The 11,429-nt window shown below is 43.2% G+C and overlaps 1 protein-coding gene across 1 annotated transcript in view; it reads right to left on the bottom strand.

The window, feature by feature from the left end:
• Window positions 1–1,080: 1,080 nt before the first annotated feature.
• The window catches only part of furinb (furin (paired basic amino acid cleaving enzyme) b), a 103,079-nt gene continuing 92,730 nt past the window's right edge, over window positions 1,081–11,429 (bottom strand). The window contains exons 12-16 of the mRNA XM_050072175.1: window positions 8,645–8,762; window positions 8,167–8,346; window positions 7,807–7,934; window positions 7,030–7,158; window positions 1,081–5,674 (exon numbers count right to left, since the gene is read on the bottom strand). Coding sequence (XP_049928132.1) covers window positions 4,968–5,674; window positions 7,030–7,158; window positions 7,807–7,934; window positions 8,167–8,346; window positions 8,645–8,762 — 1,262 coding nt within the window. The 3' untranslated portion in view covers window positions 1,081–4,967. The remainder of the gene's footprint in view (window positions 5,675–7,029; window positions 7,159–7,806; window positions 7,935–8,166; window positions 8,347–8,644; window positions 8,763–11,429) is intronic.

Genomic DNA, 11,429 nt, shown 5'->3' with positions numbered 1-11,429 from the left:
ATCAGGGACGGAGAGGGAGACAAAGTGTGGTGGCAGGGATGCCTGAGGCCTGAGAGTGATCACTGTGCTGCATGTGTGGTGGAGAGATGAAGTGGCTGTGTGTGTGTGTTTGTGTGTGTGTGTGCAGGGGGAAGTGATGCCTGTGGAGACACCCTGGGGACACTCAGCCGCTGCATCTTACTCCAGACTCTGCTGGTGCTGACTTGGATTCTCAGCCTCTCAGATTCAGATTCAGCACAAATAATGTTTGACCAGCTGGAATAATGAGACTGGAACCTCAGTGTCTAATTGATCTGAATGTGAAATCAGATAACAGGGCTCTGATTTGTTGGTGTTGATCTAATTAATCTGATATTTCTTGTTGCCAAGCCTTGTTAGTGGGCAGCATTGTGCAGAACATGACAGCTCATTAATACAGGCTAAAGGGCATACATTAGGAAAAAAAAACAAAAGACAAAACCAGCTCTCAGAAACGCAACCAAGGTGTGAACAAGGAGACGAAACACTTTCAACCCCATCCACCTTATAACTACACAAGCCAATTCACGCACACGTTTATTTTCACACATGCCGCATTTATAATGATGCATCCGAGGGGCGCTGAATTGTGCAGCGAGCTCTCCCCGCAGATCTAATTATGGGCCACAGAATGAATGTACCTTCACCCATGAACCCAGTTACCTGCCTCTGTAGAGGGTGTTACAAAGCTGCTAATGAACAAAGCTGTTACCAGCGGGCATTGTTTTCCTGTCGTGCATACAAACCTTTTCCATTTACATTAATTTAATCTTTAAGGGGGCCACCATATTGAAGCCTGAGAAAACTGTTTCTTCAAGGCTTTTTTTTGGCAGCACGCTCGCTGCAACTGGATAGTAGGCAGCAGACAGAATGCTGGCACCCCGTTAAAGCTAAACGCCCGGAGTGGAGAAAACACACTTGCTACAATGATATACGGCCATGAAGAAGTGATGAACCATCTGCTCTCTCGGGCGGTGTTTGCGTGTCAGAGGCTGAGTTTAAGAGGCGTAAAACCCCTAAAAGTTTTAAAATCTGGCAGTAAAGAGACAAACAGTCTATCTATGCAACAGCCAAAGTCGTTTTATTCCAGCATGAAAACTGATTTCCACAATATTAACACCCATTGTCCGTTAAATAAAAAAGGATATAAAACAAACATAGAAAATGTGATACAAGATCTCATTACTTATACACCACTCGGGCCTCTAAATCCAAAGGCTTTGATTCAGCTTGCGTGGAGGCCACACTGTTACAGATGGGCAAATAAAGCATGTATTTGTCTTTCAATGTATGGCACTCACAATAGAAAGGGAAAGAGCTTCATCCTGATGAAGATGTTCTGGGAGAGAAGCCCCAAAATCAATATATGCTCCGTGGGGAAAATGAAGAGAAAATGATCTCATTTCTTACCCGCAGCAACCAGGAGGAAAAATGTTGCAAAGGTCAGCGTGGCAGCTTTGGGCTAAGTATTTTTTTATTTCATCCAAAAACAGTGTTACTCTACAACAAGTCAATGAGATTTTGTGACTGATACATCTGATATGGCTCTGCCGCCGTGGCAATTCCCACTGCGCCTTGATTGAAAACAGAGCATCCTCCACAGTTTCCTGCTTATCAAACAGCCAGCGGGATGTTTTATTATGCCGTCCCAGTGCGCTGCAGAAATCTTCAATTTAAAGTTTTCTTATTATTAATCAACTGCGTGTCAACTTCACGACCCCTGGCCCACATTCTGCCAAGAATCTGATAAGATATAACGCCGATTTATGAGACGTCTGCTTGCGCTGATGGCCAGGTGTTTGTGTTGGGGACAAATCGATGCATATGTGAGAATTTAATGCGCTCTACTGGCTCAAAGGATCACTTCAACCATTATACACATGGAGTTCATTTCACTTGTCACAGACTATCTCTCAGCCTGTTAGGGTTGTTTATGGTCTTCTGTCAATCTGGAGGAGCTGTGACGAGCCTTAAAGGTCCAGTGTGTAATATTTCAGGGGATTTAGCGACATCTAGTGACGAGGATTGCAGACTGCAACCAGCAGCTTCTCCCGGTTAGATTCCTTTAGGGCAGTGGTTCCCAACTGGTAGGTTGCGGTCCAAAAGTGGGTCATGGGTCCATTCTGAATGGACCGCAAGTGACTCGCAAATGTGTCAAGTTTGTAAAAAAACATACACTATTTTTTAAGTACAGTGAATTTCAAGCACAAGCTTTTATTTTGAAGTGCTGTTTCCTGTTGTAGAGTTAGTGAACAACAGACAGCTACTGAACAGAGACAGCAAACTAGCTTGACGACATGGCCAAACGCAGGTATGACGCTGAATATATTAAACTGTGTGGACCTTGAACTAATGACTAAGGGGGAATCTGGACCCCGTGGTGGGACCAGTTGGCAGCCACTGCTTTAGGGCATGTCAGAGTCTCTGACAACTTAAGATCAAGTCGTTCAGGAGGTTTTATCAAGAACTGAATAACCGGTAGTGGTGTCTTCCTCGCAAAAACGCACCAGGTGATTTAAACCAATAAAAACACTAATCAAAGTAGTTTCACGTTCTTCCAATGCTGCTTGTCACAGAGGGGCTGCTAACTATGGTGGCGCAACGCCAAAACACGAATGGCCCTATCTAGAGCTGATGTTTGGTTTGTCCGTTCTGGACTACTGTAGAAACATGGCGGTGCAACATGGGGGACTCCATGGACGAGGACCCGCTCCCTATGAGATTTAAAGAGCTCATTCTAAGCTAAAAAAATTTTTGACAGTTCTTATTTTTAGGTTATTTATACACATTTTTGCCAATATATATCTCCCTAAACCGTACACACTGAACCTTTAACAATAACCCTGGCGATGTCTTCAGGGTTATTTTGAGCTTTGACTTGTTATTGAGCTTGGAGACTCATTTGTTCAGAGACTGGGAGTGCGGAGTATGGTAAACATAAGCATTTATCAGGCTGAGGAGCTCTAGTGAAAGATGCTAGTAAGTTGCATTATGGGAAATGTAGGATTTATGTTTTTTTTTTTTTTTTTACCTTTTACCTGTACTTGAGACTAAAAGCCAGGATATCTCGGCCTGTGTGTCTTTAATTGTGAGCTCTCTTATAAGTCCTCCAGCTTTATGAGAGGGCAGATTAACCTTTCGACAAACTGGACAAAATATGGTCAAGCAGGTCATTAAAGGAATACTCCACCCACAAAAAGACTATTTGTAAATCAATTAGTCATGCCGTTTTACCTTGAATTTGTAAAGTAAACATTTCTCTTTTTCTCCTTTCTGTTCTTCTTGCATGCCTCCCCATGAAACAGTGAATATATTGATTTATTGTTTGACTGGGGACCAGGTTTAACAGCAGCAAATCTATCAAAGCATCTGTTTACAATCTCTCACACAACTGGTGCAGCTTAATCCAAGTATCATTTATTCAGTTGTATGCTCAGTACTTCCCAAACACATGCATTTTCATTGAAAAGTGTAGCACAGATGAGTTTCATTTTCAGGTCTTAGTTTTGAATATAAAGGTGTTAGCCGAAAATGCATGTGTTTGGGAAGCACTGAGCATAAAACTTGATAAATGAGACCTGAGCCCTGCTTCCACCAAACATTTTCAGCATGGTACCTTTGGAACCAAGAGTAACACTTCAGACATGTACCTAGACCCTAGGTCCGTTTAGTGTTTCCATTGCAAACAGTACCCTTAAATGTAGCCAGGTATGTTGTCACTCACTGCTCCATCTAGCACTGGCTGTATTTCCTCATCACCCATGACATAAATGGACGTTTACACTTTGTTTATTGTCCGCTGAACAAGGCCGTGTGCCGACACTTTCAGAACAAAATAGGACAGGCTGCAGTGAGAGTCTCTCTCCATGGGATTTTTAAAAATAGGGGGTTTGTGCATTTAGTCCTTCTCAGGCAAGCTCAGGGGGTTAGTGTTGCCGGAGCCCACAGGAACGACTCTCCACAATGCTTTTTTCTCCCCAAGTGAGCATTAGAATATCTGCAGTTAACATAAACTCTTGAAGATCCACTCATTACTAAAAGTCTGTATCATCCAAGAGACACAATAAAAACTGAAATTTAAGGTGCGCTGATGGATTCACGTCATCAAGTCATCCGTTGAGTAGCATTACAAGTAAATGTTCCACCTTAAAAGTCTACAGCTGCTGCAAACATCCTTTCATTTTACAGTTACAGTTTACTAATGTAAAACTTGCCACGGTATGAACAGAGGTTACAAAACCAGCCACATCTCAGCCCTGAGCAGAGTGACCGTCCGCTATTGACCAATCATCGGACTGCAGTGTTCACAGTTCTTTGTTTTAGTACCAGATCTGTGTGCTAGGTACCTCAACAGAGGGGTGACCAAAAATGGGGACGGTACAGAAAGGTTCCATTGGTACCATCCACAACAGAAAAAATGCATACTGCATGAGTTGTATGAGAATCTGTAAACTGCTGTTTTGATATAGTTTGTTGAACGCGGTCCCCAATCAATCAGTATGTTTGCTGCTTTCTGTGGAGGCATGCAAGAAAAGTAAAGTTTTCTCCAAGAATTTAAGGTAACACAACATGACTCACTGATTTAGAAATTGTCATTTTGTGGGTGAAGTATTCCTTGAAGTTATAAATAAGTAACACAGTTGCATAACACCTCAGCTTGGTGCCCACTGGTGAGTCAAATGCATAATGACTACATCTGACATTAAAATATTAATCAAATAAGATAAATTAACAAACATAAATAAATACATGACAAAAACTAATGATCGACTCTTTAATGTATTTGGATGGGATGCTGATGGAACAGTAAGGCCTGCGTATGTGTTTCTTTTTCATCCCGTAGCAGCCTGTGTGATTCACCTTCATGTATCAGCTCCAAACAGTCAGATCTGATAAAACCCAGGATGTCGTAGTGTCAGACACCACAACAGCAGATTCTGCGGATTCAGCTAGATCGAGCTCTGCGTCTTGATAAAAGCTGTCCTCTCGCTGTGACCATCCACTTCCTCGCTGTCTGATTCAGACTGGTAGGCGATCATGTCCTCGTCCCCCCACACAGTGGGGATCCCCTTGTAGCATATCCGTGCCTTCCTCTCCCGTCCTTGGCCGAAGCCAAAACCAAAGCCCACCCGCACCCCCCTCGTCTGTGAATACACAGAGGGCAGTTTGGTCCTCCAGCCCAAAGACGTGCCACCTGAACGCATCTGCAGCAAGAGGAAGACCCCGACGAAGGACGCCAGGATGAAGGCACAGCTGAGTACGGCCACGATGACAGGCAGCTGATTGGACGGAGCAACGCTGATCCCCGGAGGCTCCTCGCCTTCTGTGCTGTCGTCCTCTGCTGCTGGGACGTCCCCCTCTGGCTGTGCTCCATCACCCTGGAGTCCCCCGGCTAGCGGAGATTTGCGCTGGACCTGGTTCTGGTGCAGGCAGGAGGTGAGAACCAGGTGGCTGTGAGGCGGGCAGGACAGGCAGTCTGTAGGCCCCGTGCCAGAGCAGGTGAGGCAGGCGGGGTTGCAGGGTAGGCAGGCCTGGACGGAGGACAGGTCCACCCAGTTCTCCAGGGAGAGGTTAAGGAGCTGCGGCCCCGAGGTGAAACCCGGTGGACATAACTTCACACAGCCCTGGAGGAACAGGGAGAAGCCGGGGCTGCACTCTGGATGGAACGTGAGAGGAAAGCAAAAGGGGAAGTTAAGCCTCACACAATCCAATAAAACACAACCAAAATGACATCCACAAATAACCGGTTTTACAAGTCCCATAATTTCTCCTCAATTTCCTTTGAGCTTTACTGGTAAGAGCTATAGCTTATAATTTAGGGCCACGGTTAATCTGCTGATTAATTTCGTGATTCACTGATTAATCACTTTGTCTGTAAAAGGTCAGAAAATAGTGAAAAATGGCCATCACAATTTCCCAGGGAGCAAAGTGCTGCTTCCAAATTGCTTTTTACTTCAGTCCAAAAGCAGGAATATCTCCATTTACAATAGTGTAAGACAAACCAGCAGAACCTCGTATTTGAGAATCTGGATCCATCAAATGCTTGAGTTATCTTTTTACTAATTACAGGGAGATAGGAAGTTCTGGGACAGCACACATAATAACTCATTCATTTGAGTGTTTATGAAAAAATCAGGATGTTATATAACAGTTACTGTACAGAGCAGTTGGGCACAGTCTGATTTCCAGAGGAATTTTCTTAAAGAACTGCTAAAATCTTAATGAAAAGAAAACGGAGAACCATTTAGCCTGTGTTACTATTCATTTATTTTTTAGAACTCTTCGTCTTTATATTTGCGGAATTGTCTCTTTGACTTCTATTTACAACCACACAAAAACATATTTGCATTTTCAACTGATCTCCTGTGCACTGACTCGATGTTTAATTTGTCAAAAGAAGGCCACAACCAGTAAATGGAAGTTGTACAAACTGAACGCGGTGCCCTTTTTCCTCTATATAATTATCCCCAAATTACAAAGTCTTTTCAGAAACCTTCCAGTTAATTTTTTAGGAAGGAAACTGGGGCCCTTTTAAACAAAGTGTTCCCACTAATGCTTGAAATGTAGATTTTATCTGAATTATGGAGAAGTCTGGAATGATTAAGAAGAAAGCGTTTGAACGTTTGGAAGCAGAACGAAGCTTCCGACCTCATCTGCCTTTCAATGAGGGAGTCATCCTCCTGAACAGTTGTTGACAACGTAGCACCTCTCGCACTGACGCAGTTCTTAATCTCCCCTGCTGCTCCTCCATACGTCCCGCACTCTGATTCAAACTAATACGACATATGGCAATGTGCATATTCATAGCGTGCGGGCAAACATATGCAAAAGAGGCTCGTAAATGGGCAATCTGTATTCACAACATTCACTTTTCACAAGTTGAAATACTCAACACAGTCTGACCAAAAGCCTGTTTTGTAACAATGACTGTGTGCCAGCGCCAATACAAATGAGCCCATTCCACTTAAAAGGCTCCTGTTCAAAGTTTGTGTGAAGCCTGAATGATCTCACCGATACAGATCTGCTGGGCGTCGAAGGTTTTACAGCTGTTGTTGGACGGCCGAGGGAAGTCGGATGACGAGGGGTTGACGACGCTGGGTCCGGTGCCCCACAGGATGAGGGTGAACTGACTCAGCACGGCTGTGAGAGAGAGGAGAGAGACAGAGGAGAGGTGGTGGTGGGGGTATTAAGATGTGGAGGAGAATATCACCATAACACCTCTCAGAGAGGGAACAGTATGAACTGGCTGAGGAGAGGATATGGGGGTGGAAGAAAAGGAAATTGACGAGAGCGGACCAAACACAACACTGGAGGAGAATCAACACCGGCAGAGGAAGAGATTCCTTCCTGTCTTATTTCTCCGGCTGCTCGGAGTAAACAAAGCCTCACGAGGGTCTCTAGGACTCAACGAGTTAACTCTTCTTGACGTTATGCTGCCGGTTGCCGTTCTAAAGAAAATCCAGCCCCATAACTGTAAAAAAAAAAATATGATAATCAAATGGAAACCGAGCACTTTATTTCAAAAGAATATTTCTCTGTCCAGCAGCTGCAAAGATTTAATTCAAATGTGTTTCTGAGAGCTGCTCCCCCTGGTTCCAAAAAAAAATAGTATAAATGGCATCATTAGAAAGAGACTAAAAAAAGGGGGAGCTGAGCAGAGGCTATTTGGAGAAGCATGAAAATATGCAAGAGTACTCGAGTTGATGAGGGGGCAGTGAATGCTGGCATGAATGTACGTTTGATGTAATGTGTTCAGACTGAACAATTAATGGTGATGAGTGGGGTTACCATAGTCACGTCCATTAGCCGCTACGTTCTCTATTTCCAATGTCCATTCCCCTTGAGGGTCCTCACCCCACGAGTGGGTGGTCATAAAGGCCCAGTCGTTGAATCCCTCTGAAGAGAAGTCATTGGGCCTGAAAGCAAAGGGTAGAGACGAGGTGTTTGTCTTATTTTTCCTGTGGCAGAATGCAGGAAGTGTGTTTTTTTTCCCAGAGAGAGTACACTTGGGGGAGTAACTGTGCACAGATAAAATTGAGGTACATGCACATTGTGTTTGTCTGTGTGTGTGAAAGAGACACGGGCAAAGAGAGATTTATACCATGGCTCGGCTGTTACGTGTGTATTGTGGTGTGTTTTACTGTGTACCTGGGGAAAAGCAAGGTGGAGCGTGTGCCCAGTGGGCTGATGAGATGAATGGCCAATTTTCCTCTCTGGCTGTGGGAGAGAGTGAGGCGAGCCTGAACGTGTTCCAGAGAGCTGACGTACTCCGGTCGTCCCCAGCAGGCATCCACGCTCTTGCTGAACACCAGCTTATTCCCGATGTCTCTGCAGGTTGACAAGCAGAGAGGGAGGGTGGGTAATGTTGTGTGGCTGTAGAGACGGACACAGACAATAGCGCTGTGCTGCAAATCTAAGCGACCGTCCCGGCTCCGAGGAGAACGCAGCGACATCTATCAGGCTGAAGCTGGATGATAGAACAGCAAGTGCTAATAACGAGAGTAAACCTCACTGTGGTTTACACACACATACACTCACACACACTCACACACACACACACACACACACACACACACACACACACACACACACACACACTGAGAGAGCTGCTAGTCACCCCCCTAACCTTGGTTCTGTGAGCATGGTGTGAACACACTGATGCTGTGGTCCCACTGTGGTCCAGTTCTGTGCCAAAGCCACCATAGCACCTGCATCCAGGAGCCCGTAACCGTACGAATGACTCACTGTGGAGAGAGAAGATGGAGAGGCATGAGAGTGGCAGGTTGGTGGGTGGAGGCGATGAGATAACATCACAATTACTGTCAGTCAACAATTCACTTTTTACTTTAATACCATGGTGTTATATTTGTGCCTCAATCCTGAGCCTGCAATCATAAATATAATTCCTCTACTCATACAAATCACATTTAGACCTCCCTTTCTGCAAATACAGTCCGATATAATGTCATAAAATTGTTTGTTTGTTGTTAATAAAAGGAAGAAAACATGGTCTCGAGGAAATATCAGAAACACTTTTCATCTCAGCTGGTAGCTGACATGTCATGGTCACACAGTTTGCTTTTAGCAGTGGAATTGAAGAAGAACGACCACAACAGCATCTAAATGGACCAAAGAGATACTCGCAGGTAAATTCTCATGCTGCTAAATGTGCTGCAGCTGAGCGGCTAATTAGTCATCTAGCCTGGAAAATGATGTCAGCGGTGCACTTATTCCCAGCGAATGTTTGTTTGGTGGCCAAGAAGAAGAAGACGTGTGTTCATGTTTGTAAGTCAGATAAGAAGGAGACTTTAGCAGGAAAGCTAATGTGGGTTGTTGTTCAGAGTCTGCGGATCTCGTATTGTGGAGCAGGCTGCTGCCTGGCTCAGTGTGACCGTCTGCTCTGCCTGTGATAACACGCTAACGTTACAGCTTTGTGCAAACACGGGTTAAAATGAAGCCATCGTGAAATTAAAAACATGTAAAATATCAATGTCTTTCTGAACTTTACTCAAATGAGAATACAAGACAAGTGATTTTCAGAGGGGATCTGTACGCTGTAGTCAGGCCAGGAATTTTGTAATTGTATGGGCAAGGCCCCTCTGCCTAGGCAATTATTTTGAGGGCACAGAGGCCACATGCCAAGGCATCAAGACCACGAGTTAAAACCAGGATTTTGATTTAATTTAAACTGACAAATCCATTTCTAAAAGCATTAATGTTTTTTTAATAAATGATGTAGCACCTACAGAAATATAAACACATTTTTTATCAAAAGAATAACTTGAAGTTTTAAAAATCAAGTTTTAAAGTCTTCTGGTCTTCTGATGAGGTAAATGACATGAGTTTATATGTTGATTTGCATTTACATCACATTTATAAGCATATATGTGTGAGACATATACGCTGTGTGTAGATTACATATTTTGTCATATGTCAGATTTATATATGAGGTTGTTCCTAATGGCGAAATAGTCAATAACATTAATAGCACCTAATCAACAACATTCTGAATTAAACAAATTGTTTTTTCTGTAGCTGATGATGGAAGCACATATTTTTCATAGGCTCCCTCTTACAGGGGAGGATCCAAGATGGCTGCTGGTAAGATGCATTGTGTTGTTCTGCTCCATCAAATATCACAGAAATAACTTGACATCTAAGCAGGATGTTACGTTTTTTAGCTTTACAAGAACATTGTATATTGTAAAACATGGGTAGTCATTTTTTTTAAATTAAGAGAAGGAAGTTATAATTAAAGAGGGTTGTTTATTATGAAACGTAAAGTAGGAACTAAAGTAAAATACAGATGTGTTTCAGTTTTGGGTGTCATGTAATGGAATGGACTATGAAATTGTGTAGATCTCTGTTGAGTTTTAAAAAAGCCTTAAAATGATCAAAATGCAAAAGAATTAAGGATTATAATTTAGAGTATAATGTATTTAATTATTAATTTATTTATTTCCTTTCTTTGGTATTGTTGATATTCTTGGTTATCCTCTGGTTGATATACGTGACTGTGAGAAAAATTGAAATAATCTTTGTTTCTCCAGATGTATGTAACTGAAATAAAAACTATTCATTCATTCAAGTAGCTAACAAGTGAGCTGTCTCGCTTCCTTCTGATTTCTGTCTCAAGGCTGCACATGTGCAGTACCGATAAGGCAGGATGTACAGACACAGGTAGTGACAATACTGTCACTTTACAAATCCTGTCAGACACTTTAAAACAAGAGTCTTTCCAGCTTGCATTGTATTGGTCACACCACACGTTGATTACGTAACTGTTGACCAATCAAGTACATGTACTAATATTCTGTTGCTGAGGTGAACTTGACAAGAGAGGGCAGAGAGGCAGGGCCAAGAAAACAAACGAACAAAGCAGGCAGAGAGCGGGGCACTGAGGCCACATTGGCCGATGGGCAGAGAACTTTATGAAGGGAGACCAGACAGAGGGGCCAGGACGGCAACAGCCAACGGTGGAATTCCTGCCCTGGCTGTAGCAGACAAAAACATGCAAAAAAAACCAACAACCAAAAAACAATAATCCTACTAGCAATTAGAGGGGAGACAAAACAGCAAGCCGATTACAAACTACCAATTTTATCCCATTTTTTTTGGTTGGCTGAAACTGTGGCATACTGTAAGGCTTTGTCATGTTGGTTGAGCCTGCAGGCAAACCTGAGCGCGCACAGTGCAGAGATGTTGAGAGAGCAAGTCTATAAGAATTTGGGAGTACACAGAGCAGGGAGTTTGAAACTGAGTGAGAGGTTATTACTGTGTGCAGAATAGCAATCAATTTACTGTGCACAGAATAGAGTTTTATAATATATATTGTATAATGCATATGCTAACAAAAGCCTTTCCCTGTGCTCTAAATGTCCCAACAGGTGCTCAGGAAAGAGACACAAATA

The sequence above is a fragment of the Epinephelus moara genome, chromosome 20 (assembly GCF_006386435.1).
Source record: "Epinephelus moara isolate mb chromosome 20, YSFRI_EMoa_1.0, whole genome shotgun sequence".
Taxonomy (NCBI): Eukaryota; Metazoa; Chordata; class Actinopteri; order Perciformes; family Serranidae; genus Epinephelus; species Epinephelus moara.
Note: the sequence above shows the minus strand (reverse complement) of the source record. Positions and strands in the feature narration are given on the sequence as shown.